At 42.6% G+C, this 12674-nt stretch overlaps 2 protein-coding genes across 4 annotated transcripts in view; one reads left to right on the forward strand and one right to left on the reverse strand.

Annotated features, from left to right (window-relative positions):
• Window positions 1–12674, forward strand: part of msi (RNA-binding protein musashi) — a 107201-nt gene that overhangs the window by 76167 nt on the left and 18360 nt on the right. The window lies entirely within an intron of this gene.
• LOC4802418 (lipoprotein lipase) lies at window positions 6055–8572 on the reverse strand. The gene is made up of 3 exons (XM_001359303.4): window positions 8166–8572; window positions 7326–8043; window positions 6055–7248 (listed from the first exon to the last, which is right to left on the reverse strand). Exons 1-3 carry the CDS (start codon window positions 8206–8208, stop codon window positions 6465–6467), a joined length of 1545 nt encoding a protein of 514 aa, XP_001359340.3. The 5' UTR covers window positions 8209–8572; the 3' UTR covers window positions 6055–6464.

The following is a 12674-nucleotide window of genomic DNA, read 5'->3' on the forward strand; positions in this document are numbered from 1 at the left end:
CTGGAAGAAAACTTTTTATGGCCTGCTTAAAGGCGTCGGAGCGGCTGTGTGGCAGGGCGGCAGGGGCCAATTAAAATGCCAAGATTTTTGCTGACTCTGCCCTGACGATGGGGGTTTTTCAATCAACAACAGCCAAACACAGAGCCACACATGGGCTAATTTATTTAGCAGGCAATTGGCACGTAAAGGGTTAATTGTCAGCCAGTCAGCAAAATGTGTGCTCTCGACTCTGTTCATCGATTCTGCATAACTTGCACATGTTGTTTCGAAACGAAACCCCCTTTTGGGTGCTACTTTTGTTTGGCTCACACTTTACTTTAACGCCTTTCCACAGCCATAGCCTGGCCCCTCCTTTTTGTTGATTTTTGGCTTCAGCTGCGGGCTGCCTGGAGACCCCTAACCCAAGTTGTGGCCAGGATATGGCCATCATGCATGACCTTTCGCACAAGGTTCTTTCCTTGTGGATTATTGAAATGTAAATGTAAAAATCACTCATACGCACCATTTGACAGGAGCTACAAACAGCTGCGGGCAACGAGAAATTATAAATAAAATAAATAAAAATAATATCAAATAAAATAAAATTGCTCTCTATCTGCAGAGCAGAAATGCCAGTCAGACACCTGGCCGTACCATATAAAATTCAATTTGAAAAGGCAAGCAATCAATGGAGTGCTCCCTCTCTAACACATCCCTGCCACATTGCTTTCCCCCTGTAAGCAGCGTCCAGAACGAAGGGGTTCGTCGCAAACCATTTTCCATTTCCCCAGCAATTAAGCCAGTTTTTGCAACAATAAATTTCAGATGCTGGCAGCTATGTATTGACTTTCAATTTGAGTGTCGGTTAGTTGAGTGTCGGGCTCTGTTGGACTGTCCCCAAAAAGGGTTTCATACGAGCCGCTTAATATAAAGGGCGAATGAATGGAATGGACAGATAAAAATAGTAAAATATTGAAAATTCTGCTCATCCGAAAGTGTTTAATGGTGATAAGGGCAAAAAATGTTCTTATTGTCTTTCGTAACCATCTAGGGACCTAATTTGACTGTTTAAATCATATCATAGATTTCTAAATACAAAAACCTTTAAATAAATATTAGTAAAATTATTCTATCTGTAGTTGAACAGATGGATAACAGATTGGAGTGGGTAAATTGGATTAAAATATTCCCCAAAATTCCAAAGGAATTACTTTCACTATTGTTCGCTTAGTTGTTTTTGCTTTTTGGAAGCTTATTGAAGAATAAACTTTCCACCCATACCATATTCAATGCATTCAGTGGCCACATTTAATATTTTTGCAAAAAAGAGTAAAAAAGCATCCCCATGCGATTTTCCAATCCATAGATATTTTTTGCAGATACTATCTATTATGGATTACATTCCATTGGTCTCCATAGATTTGCAAACATTTGCCAATTGGCAAACAAATGCCAAATAAATCAAAATCAAATACTGAAGGAACTACCTGCCGCAACCCCTGAAGAATGGAAAATGCTATTGGAAATGGAAATGAAACCAAGCCCCTGTGGTGCCCTTAAAAACTTGTTCCCTTGGCCGCTTTACAAGCCAACCTCTGTTAAGCCCACGCCCTGACCCCACCACGCCACGCCCCACCTGCCCCTCTTGGCTTGTACAAACACGTAATCGAATAATCCAATTTGTTTGTGCAAAAAACTGAAACTTTTTCATAGGGCTTCAGTTGACGACGACAACGGCAGCAGGTCTCTGACTCATACTCCCGGCCAAATTTTTGCCCCTGTTCTCATCCACCTTTTCAGCTAATTGTTTGAGTGAGTTTTGGGTATAAGTGCAACGCCCACAGCCCATAGCCCACAGCCCAAGGCACATCATCCACCATCCACCATGGCAGAGCCTCGAAAAGACTTTGTTCAATTTGGAATTGTCTGTAAAATGATGTAATTGTTACCTGCTAGTTGGATTTGATAGTTACCTCAACTTTCGTTTCGAGTGGGTAGGGGCAAAAGCCGCTTCCCTCATCATGGATTTATGGCCGTGGTGTTGGGCAAAGTTTTTCCGAGTTTTGAGGTGTGTCTGGTAAAGTTCTGTGAATTGATTGAGGAATTGTGGCATAAAGTTTTACTAATTAGCTTATACTTGCATTAATCGTGGAGATACGAATGATTTATAGGTTTTAGATGCCCCCCATTTCTCAGAATGGAGAGCTTTTTATTTCATCAAATCGATTCACTTCTTTATTCGTCGCTAAGTATATGTACATATGTTCTTCTCCATGGTCATGCCCACACATTTTCAGCCTCTAAAGAAAGAAATGCATTTCATTAACTTTTCCATTGAATCTTTCTTATTAAAAGTTATTGATAGAACTACTTCTCCTGAATGCCCTGAGACTTCTTCAACATAATGGGAACTATTCCTTTATCCAAAGAAATCATAGCACCCTTTCCCTCTCTTTGACCGGCTTTTTATCCTATATGGATACTTACTTCAAGGAATCCTCTTCCACGAAGCTTATTTCCACTGCTTATGTCAGGTGCACTTATTCCTTCTTGGAACCCTGGTCATTCTCTTTATGGAGCTCTATCCATCCAGAACAACTTATCTGCATCGTAGGTGGAACCAATCCAATCCATCTTTCGTTGCATACTCTTCCCTCCTTTATTGAGTCCTCTTATTAAACATGATTTTCCAGTGAATCCTCCTTAGAAATCTCCTCCATCGCAAGTGGTTCCATCCTCGAATAGTGGTATTCTGCATTCCCTCAATTGCAATTTCTATTTCCGCCATGAAACTGTTTCCTCTTCCAATGAATTTCTTTGATGGAAATAAGTCCCCCATCGTTTTGAATATTCTTTCCTTTAATGAACGTTTTGTGTCCGTGAAATCTCACTTTTCCATAGAATTTCTGTTAACATTCTGCTCCCATTCACGTAAATGAATCGTTCAGAGTTTAACCTTTCAATCGAGTAAGCGTTCTGTTGGTCACCAAACCGATTTCATCGCACAGCACCCCACAGGACCCTCCCGACGCCCGGTGTGAGCCAGGACCGGGCCACCTGCTGGGGATTTAGTCAGCCATTCTAGTCGCACCCACATGGATGTCATCATGTGCGTGTTTTCCCAGCTACAATCTCGTCAAACATTGTCAACGAATGGAAGTTTGCATACAGCTTTCTTCTGGCATTGACAGTTGCTCCTTGGCTGGGATTTGGCTGGGGCTCCTCAAGGCTGAAGCGGCTCTCAGAAGAACAGCTTGGCTAATCCTTCTACTTATTGCTGCAACAAGAGCCTGCCTAAGCCTGCATTTTGTGGGCGTGTATGTGCCTCCCGCTCCTGCTTCTGCTCCTGCCAAAGACAAACAAAAGGCAAACTTATCCGACCAGTCCCTGTGCCTGTGCCTGTGCCTGTCCCTTTCCCTGGTGTCCTATCCGGAAGCCATTGCGGGTTTGAACACAGAGCATTGTGAGGGACACACAGACACAGGTAACCCAAACGGAAGGAGGAGGCGCGACACTTTATGACAGGTTGGATGGGGCTTGGGTTACTGCCACGTTGCAGCCCCCAAAAAACGACTCTTTCTAGTGGTAGGCAGAAGAGCCCCTCATATTCTCATTCTGCCAGGAATTAGGAATGCATTGTCTGACGGCTCAGCCCCGACCCATACCCCAACCCGAGACCGAGACCGAGCCCGAGCCGTGTTCTGTTCTCTTTTCAGCCCATCAGCCTTCAGCTTTTGGTTCGGTTTTCAGTTCAGTTTTGTTCAGTTTGTGCGTCAAACTCTTTGGCTCAAGTGCGGGCCACATTTTATAGGCTTCCCTGAGAACCAAGTCCCCAGTCCCCAGTCCCCATCCCTTACCATCTCTTTCAACCATTCACTGGAAGACGCGACACAAATTAGCCATTTTTTTTCCTTTATTTGTTGCTGTCTTTCCATTTGGCTGAGAACAATTTCAGTTTGCTTTGCAGTGCACAACCGGCAACAGTCGACGGGGCTTACTCGATTCATTTTACCCGTTTCATTATCTACCGGGCCAAAAGGAAATTATCCGACAAGTTTTAACCAAGAAAAAGAGAATTCCTTTTAAATGTCTCTGACTGAGAGTGCGTTTAATGCTCGGATCTCGGGGTTTTTGTGCTAATTCAATTCAATTCAATGTAATTGAATTTATGCCGCTGCAAGTGAGAAAACTCAAGGAAATCTCTTCTTAATTTACTAATTCAATTTGTGCTGCAAGTGTGAAAACCCCTCCCCACCCCATCCTAATTTGGAGATTCAAGTGCAAGGAAGAGAAATATTATAATAAGATCTTCCCTCATTTAGTTATTTAAATTAATAATAACAAAAGGGAGATAATCTGCTTACGATATGAATTACTTAGAGACCTTAATGTGGTAAGGAAATTTTATTTTATTTATGAAAAACAATCTAAACTAAAGAGACTTTAACCAACTGCAGTTTTTTTATATATACATACATTTGTTTATTCCAAATATAAATTTACAAAAACTTATTTCTAAGTGCGCGATTTAATCAAGGAGCAATCGGGCCAAGAGTCATAAAATACTGACCTTTAATTTCTTGTTTTACTATTGGGCTTAGATTATCTTTAAGAATAGCCATTGTGTCGACACGAATAAAAACTCTTATGAAAGGTCATACAATTCTCTTTGTAATTTATTAATGGTTTTGCATATCGGCGCTGCAAATGTCGAGTGAAAGTTTTGAAACTGCTACCCAATCTCGGTCTCTGAATTATTAAACAAAATTTTGGGTCATATGGAAAATTCTTGAAAACCTTGGCTATGTCTAAAGTTTTCATTTTGTCGCACCTTTTAATGTGAAAACTGTATATAATTTATTAATATATGTACTTTCAAAGCTCTTTAACAATTTAGGAAAAAGCAAGGAAAATGTCGAAGTGGGGGAGAATGTTTTAGTTTTGTAATCCATAATTTATACACATGCATTTTGTTTCATCAACTCTTTAAATATTTCTTTTCAAACAATTTTTTAAATAAACTTCAATATTCTAGATATATTTTTTTTCTATGGCTTAAACAAATCAAGCGAAATGGAAATATTTGTTTTTCCTGGGCCAATATTTGCTCACGTAATTTCCTATAGCATTGCCAGGCCAAGTTTTCGCCTGTTTTTCCACTGTTGTTGGTGTGCCTGTGGGCCAATTTTCTTTTTTGTTCACTCAAATGATGCGTAAAAATCACATTAGCGGCAGCCGTGCGACATTTTGGCATGGTCTCTGTGCTCTTTGGCCAGAATATCTCGCTCTTTGGACCCCTCTAAGGTCCCGAAAGGACGAGTATGCCAGGGATTGGGTTTTTTACGGGGGTGGATTTACGATGCCCTTAAGCGTGTTGTGTTCGCCAATTAAAGGCCAAGTTTCGAGTTTGGCCAAGTTTTTTAATTTATGTGCTGCGCATGGAAAGAAAGTTTAATGTTTCCCTCTAGACTTGGTTATAGGAATATGGCATTAATCTTCAAATTGCAATGAATGGGAAGAGTTTAATATTTAAATTATTCTAAAATTTCTAAAATATTCTACTAACTCCAAGCAATCATTATCCCTGCTTTCAACATTTCCTAGTTAACTCCCGTTTTTTAATTCAAAATCAATAAAAAGAGTTTTATTATTTGAATTAATTTGTATTTTATTATTATTTATTTATTTTATTTTAACAATTTAATTTTTTTTTTATAAATTAGAAAAAGAATTTTTAAATTTATATAGTAAATAAGTATAAAATTAAAGAAATATCTTTTGAAAACTCAAATATTTGTATTTTAAATTTGTTTTAAAAAATTAAAATTGTAATTCTTATGATCCCTGCAATATATTCGCAATAGAAGAACATTATTTTCTAAGGGTAACAATCATAAATCCTATTTCATCTGGAATATTGAATATTGACTGATATTGAATTGCAGTTTTAAGCTCTCATTTTAAGACCTAGTGCAACATTCTAACGATTTTCATCAGTTTCCCATTAAAAGTGATTAATTTTAGGGATTTATTTTCGGGCATCATACATATTCCCCCCCCCCCCCCCCCCCCCCCCTTGATTTTCATTTACGTACCAAACCCCCGCCAGTTTTTGTGTGTTCATTTTGTTTCCTAGTTTGTCCTGCATAAGTATTTTTTCACAAATTCATCTGCCATTTTTGTGTTGTGCTGTTTTTGACGGGGTCCTTCCTGTTGCCTGTGACTGGCATGAAAAGCATTTTACACATGGCAGCATTTTTTAATTTTGCCAGCCAGGCTTTTAGAAATGGAACAGCGTACATTTCATACCCGTACTCTCGTGTACTTATGGTAGTACACTCTCCAAAACACACACACAAACACACAGACACACACACATGTGTGGAACATGCACTTACTAATTAGAAATAAAAACGCGAAGAACTGCACTCGCATTTTGCTCATTACGTTTCCCTCTATTCTCCCCTACTGTTTCGTTCCTCTATTTATTTGTGCTTTCCCTTTGGGCTGACATTTCGCTGAACCATGCCATAGGGTGGCTTAGCATTTGTCTCGAAATAATAGACACCCTGTCGTCTGGCCAGAAGCAGCTCCATTGAGGCATTGGCCAAATCGCCGCCCATGCTCTGTCTGTTGCCCGTCTCCCTGGGGCACCGATGGAAGCGGGTCAACTGCTGCCATTCGCTGACCGCACAGCCACGGGCCGGAAATTCCCGGCCGGGCCGCAGACTCTCGGCAAAGAGGCTGAATGCCCTCCAGTGGCTGCACTCGCGCCAGAAGCAGCCCGGCTGCTGACTGCCCCAATTGGCGTAGAAATCGGCATGCCCCAGCGGGCGATCGAAGCCGTAGCTGCCGACACTCGTATGTAGCACCTCCACATAGTCCGCATCCCCTTTGGCCAGACGCTCCTTGTCCTGGGCATACCGGAAAAAGGGCAAGGCCGGATCCAAGGCACGGATCATCCTGAGGCGCCCCGTCTGCAGGTGCTTCCCAGCCAGGCCCGCCACATGGGCTCCCATGCTGAAGCCCACCAGCTGCAGATCCTCGAACCTCAGGCCCGCCTCCTGGTGCAGAAAGTCCACGAATTTGGCCAGCACCTGTCCCACGGGCTTCACCCGATAGCTGGCCGTAATGTAGTCCGCTATAGCGCCGCGGCCCCAGTCCACGGTGAAGATGTTGTACCTGCCCTTGTCCAGCGATAGGTATGGTGGGAGCAAGGCGCTGTAGATATTGGCATTTGCATTGCCTAGCCAGCCGTGGATGAGGATGCTAAAGGAGAAATGAGAAAGAGAGAGATTACACTGAGGGAAAAGACTTTTGGCTATCAAACCATCTGAAGCACTCACCGTGTCGGATTGAAGGGATTGAAGCGCGACTGCCGCAGCGAGGCGGCATCATAGAGATGCACGGTCTCCGTGGTCACGGCCCGTCCGTCCATCGCCATCACATTCAGGCCGAAGGCGGCACTCAGGGTGCTGCCCACTGCCTGCTGGAAGAGCCTTCTTCGATTGGACGCCGCCGCATCCTTATGCGCATTCGAAACGCGATGATTGCCGGTTATGGTATGCAGTTGGAAATACGTGTGCCGTTCGGCATTGTACAGCAGTTTGTAGTCGGACGACTGCAATCGAAGTAATTGTTCTGTCTCGGGACTGATGTCCGAGCTACGCCCATCCAATATTGGCAACATACTGAGCTTGGGCCTGGGACTGGGAGTGGGACTAGGACTGGGAGTGGGAGTGGAACTGGGGCTCATTAGGTTAGACAATGACAGCAGTGGCAGTCGGTTGGCCATTTGTGTGTCAAAGTAGTTCGTCTGCTGCCTCATACCCATCGCAGTCATCATCATCATCATCGTTCTCATGGCACTTTCCACTTCATTTGTCACTTTTACTTGCACTGCGGGTCTTGGCAGCTGTCCCGGTGCCGGCACCAGCACCAGCTCTTGCTCCAGATCCATCTCCTGCAATTGATTGTTGTCTGCATTGTCCTTCCCCAGTCCATGGGCTTTGTAATCAGACTCCTCTTTTACGAGTAGTTTTGCTGCAGCCAGCCACAAACAAACTGTGAGACGACGAAACGAAAGTGCATTAGACGGAATCTACTGTGCAACTAGAGCACAGATCCACAAATGAGAGGATTCAGTGCAGAAAAATGATTCGAATACGAATGATGATGGTAGTCACCTGCCTGACAAATCGCTAGCAGCCTCAATACATGCCCCATCATTACGGGGGCAGGGTTCAATTGGAATCACACTCAGAGCCTCCTACAGACCGAGCACAACCTCAACGGGCAGCAATGAATAACTGACTGGCATGGCATGGCCCCTGGTTACCCCTCATTATTTGGGACATATTTCTCATCTTATTTTGGACTGCATTTCTCTCTCTCTGTCACTCTCTTTCTACCCGATTAATATGCAGAACTTCACACTCTGTTCCAGCCTGGTCTTCATTGATTTCTTCTTAACAAGCGGTAATTGTTTGGCGGATGAATGACGGCTGTAAGTGCTCTCTCTCTCTCCCATTAGCTGCTAATCGGTTGAGTCAACAACTCGGTCTGTCGGCTCGGTCTGGAGGAAGACAGACTGGGGGAAACAGCGAGAGAGAGAGAGAAGTTTTTTTGGGAATCTGTGCCAGTGACCAAGTTTTTGTGTAAGCACTCCATTTAGCACTCAAAGATGATAGCTCCGTTCTTTTTGGGATAGGTCAATCTATATGCTAAAACATACGTAAAATATAATATATATATAGATAAGAATTGTGCAGGTTGAGAAGAGACTAAGGCTTTTTCGATTAGATAAGTAAAGTTCTTGAAAAGTAATAGTCAAAAAAAGCCAGGCAACAGCATTTTTCTACAGACGCTTTTTCTCGTCATAAGTCTTTGGAGACCATGATTTCGACCTATCTTATATGTACATACCTGCTATAATAAGAATTTCTTTTATCTTCGCTACATCCTTTGATTTAAACAAAATAATATTTATAGATTATGAATATTTCGTTAGAAATATGGTGATTCTAACTAAATGTTGCGGTAGGATAACCCCTATCCGATGATAAGGCCACTAGCTTATAGAATAATCCAGAATATACGGTCATCCTCCTACGTAGCAAGACGTGTCTTAAGAGATTGAAATTATTAAACATCATTCGACTCTCACAATGAAACTAATTTTTTCAATTACTTTATTAAAAGCTTCTTCTAATTATATGATTAAAAGTTATAGAACTAGAAGCTAAAGTAAATCGTTGCCATCGCAAATGCCAAATGTGTTTTTTCAATTATTTCCTGTTGCATGCGCATCCATTCGCTAGGTCTGAGGGGGCCGCATTAGCAGAGAGCCTCTGGGAGAGCAAACCACAGCTTGTGCCGCAAAAATGTGACCAGGCATCTGGGGCTAGAGCATACCTATCAATGATGGGAGTATCTTTATTCGGGAGAAGCTGAATTAAATTGCATCTTGCAATGCTCCTAATTGGCATGGATACAGAATTAGGGTCTAATATTTAAACCAATGGTCTAGGATATTTATTGGAGCTTGTAATTTAGGGCTTTGGTGAGTCATTTACATATAATGTGTTCCGATGTTTCCTGCTCCATCACAAACTCTACAGGAATCTTTCTTGATTAGTTTCAATTTATTAGGTGACAGTGCCCAGTGTACCTTAAATCATTTAAATATAACCCCGCCGTAGTCTGTGTTCCCAAGATAACTTTCAAGTAGCTATTAAATCTGTTGATTATTAATTTTTCATCAATCTTATATGTATTTTTATTATTATTATGCAATTTACACTCAAGAAATTGTGATATGCCTATTGAAAAAGCACATACTAACCGTGATTTTGCACATTTCCCTCTGTTTACTTTGCAGGTAAGTTCACATATTTCGCGACTACGCATACGACAACCGGAAGCGGTGGCAGTCGCCATTTTAACGACATCCGGCGCGTGCATTTCTTGGCTGAAAGAACACTGAAGGACCCTGCTATCGCTGATCGCAGAACGTGACGAAAACAACAGAGGAAAAAACGTGCAGTATAAAAAATAACCCAACGAGCCCCAAGCCAAACCAGAAGGTAACCGAATCGTAGCTATCTTGTAGAGCCCCCGGCAGACTCCTTCTTGTTTATCTGGATGTTGCATATTGAATATGATGTTGCAGAGCAGGCGAGGACATTTCAATTCTGCTGTAAAACCCCGCCCCTGCTAGGGTTGGGAACCAGAGATGATGATGATACAGCACAAGTTCAATGTACAATCTCGGATTTCTGCATTTGCATTTTTCTGTTGGCGTTTGCCCCATTGTTTGCTGCAAATGCAACACTCAGACAGGATTTACCCTGGCACTGGAGGAAACAATAACGCGGCAATAATCGATTAAAAAACAGCGACTGCAAAATGAACTCCAGAGCCGGGACCCACTCCAACCCCCACTCCTTGCTGATGGCCTAAGCTTTGTTTGCCTTTTACTTTACGGCCGCAGGCTCGGAAAAATGTCACTCGAGTGACTTTTATTACGAGGATATTTATGTACAATGTACAATGTACATGTATATTCCGCGTGGACTCGGCTCAGTGTGGGGGGAGTACTCTAGACTATTTGCCCGCAAAATACTTGAGCCAGTCTTTGGTGTCAGCATTTAGCAGACAAGTGTGTCTCCAGCCTCGTATGCGGGTCCCCGGATTCGTACCCCCTTCGAGACCCCGAAAGAAGCATTTTCTCAAGTGCCACTTCAAGGCATTGCATCCTGCGAACATAAGCAGGATGCGTCGAGGATGAGGATGAGGCTCGCTGCTGACTCAGCCATATACTTATGTAGGACCCTTTGTGGCGGCTGCTCCTTGTCGCTGTTTTGTTATACGTAAACAATGACGCAGGCTAAACGAATTTGTTACATCAGTTAGGGCTCAAACAAAATCGTTCACATCATAATTGAAGAATTATTTTGAAAAGGAAAAGTCTGCTTTACTTGAAGAACAGTTTCTTGAAAGTAGTTTCTTGAGAGTTCCATCAATTGGGGTAAACTTTTCGGAGGCAAACTTTTTTTTTGGGAATGCAGAAATATTATTTAGATATTTCCCATAAATAATGTGCATAAGTATTTCTATCCAAAAATGTATCTCTCCTTCAACATTAACATTCTGTTAAGATTCTGTTAGGGATTCTATCCTATCCTTTATTCCTTATCCGTTATGGAGTCTAATGAAAAGTTTTTAGCTCTTTTGTTCTATAATTTATCCTGTTTTAAGTCCAGGCAAGCTTTTCCCAACCCGAAGCTTTGAAAAGCTTTCAAAACTAGCTAGGTTCAGGACCAAACGATATTATCGAAACTTTATGAAGCTTTCGGTGCACAATAAAAGGTTTATTTCTGAGCTTTTATGAACTTTCAAAGGTGAAATCCATCTGCCCAGCATCCGTTGTAACGAAATTTCATTTTTGAATGTTTTTTGAGATTGCTATCCATTGGACTTATGGCAGATATTTCAACTTTAAAAGCTAGCTTAAGAAGGACGCTCCAATTCCTCTCAACTCCACTTTTTGAAACTTTTCACTCATAATTTTTTCATAAGATGTTTCTAGTCAACTTTCAGCGCAACTTTCAGTGCTCTTCCTTTCAATTTGTGCAATATCCTGTTCTGTGAATTTACCTGAGCCAGAAAGAGAGATATATAGAGAGGAAGAGAGTCAGGAGCATTTCCGGCCTGGCGGAGGAGTCCTTTAGTGGTCCTGAAGTGGGGTGGCCACTTGTCTGCGATGTCTGGTGTGTCTAACAGCAACCTCTCAAGTGGCATCTGCATTCCACTCCCCCCCCCCCCACGCCCCTGACTGACGATTTGGTATGCAAATGGGCAAGCTTCTGGTCGGTATGACTCCTGGCTAAATGTCCTTGCCACATACTTGTTGAAGGATGCTAGGATGTTGGTTTTGCATTTCAGTAATTTGAGACAGTTTTACAGGGCCTTGCCTTTTGCCTTGCCCAGCTTTTGTCACACCTTTTAATTAACAAAATTACACCAAAAGCGGGCAAAACTTTTAGCCAGCAACATGTCCATTCGGAGCTGAAGGACCTGCAGGCGAAGGATGTGTGTCCTGTCCTATCCTGTCCTGTCTCGTACATGTTCCTGGCAGTTGCTCATTTCAATGCCGTCATTCGTGTGGTGCTCGCCTGGTTCTCATTTCCGAGTGGGTTGACTTGAAAGCATTTATGTACATGACTGCTGCATTTCCTCACCCACACAGTACCCCCAGTCTATCCTTCTTCATCGTTACTGTGCCCCATCCTTCCTCAGCTACCTACTTGCCACTCCCCCTTTCCTGTCCAGTGGTGTGCCGTATTTCTGTGTGTGTGTTTTTTTTAATGCACTTTCGAGCTCTTAATAAGCTCACAAAAGCACCGACAATTTGCATATGCCAGAGGATGGGTGGATTGCTTGAGGGATTGCAGGGTTGCAGGGGGTTGGATTGGGTTGGGCAGGGAGGGTAACTGGAGCCGGCGGACACACCACTTACCTTAACCCTTGAGCTTTTCCAAGCATTTACATGCACCAGCCACCTCTTAATCTGTTCGTGAAGCGTATCCTGCTCTTCCCATTCACATCCTCCTCTGCCATTTGCGTCATGTCTCTGCATTTTGTTGTCGTCCTTTGGGTAGGTTCGTGACTGTGTGTCTGAGTGTTTGTGCGAG

The sequence above is a fragment of the Drosophila pseudoobscura genome, chromosome 2 (genome assembly GCF_009870125.1).
Source record: "Drosophila pseudoobscura strain MV-25-SWS-2005 chromosome 2, UCI_Dpse_MV25, whole genome shotgun sequence".
In the NCBI taxonomy this organism is placed as follows: Eukaryota; Metazoa; Arthropoda; class Insecta; order Diptera; family Drosophilidae; genus Drosophila; species Drosophila pseudoobscura.

What these genes read in the sequence shown, in the direction of transcription:
- LOC4802418 (XM_001359303.4), bottom strand. Translation starts at nt 8,208, where the DNA reads ATGATGGGGCATGTATTGAGGCTGCTAGCGATTTGTCAGGCAG. An exon ending in GCTAGCGATTTGTCAGGCAG is followed by an intron (nt 8,044 to 8,165) that starts GTGACTACCATC and finishes GTCGTCTCACAG; the next exon opens with TTTGTTTGTGGCTGGCTGCA. An exon ending in AATCCCTTCAATCCGACACG is followed by an intron (nt 7,249 to 7,325) that starts GTGAGTGCTTCA and finishes TTTCTCCTTTAG; the next exon opens with CATCCTCATCCACGGCTGGC.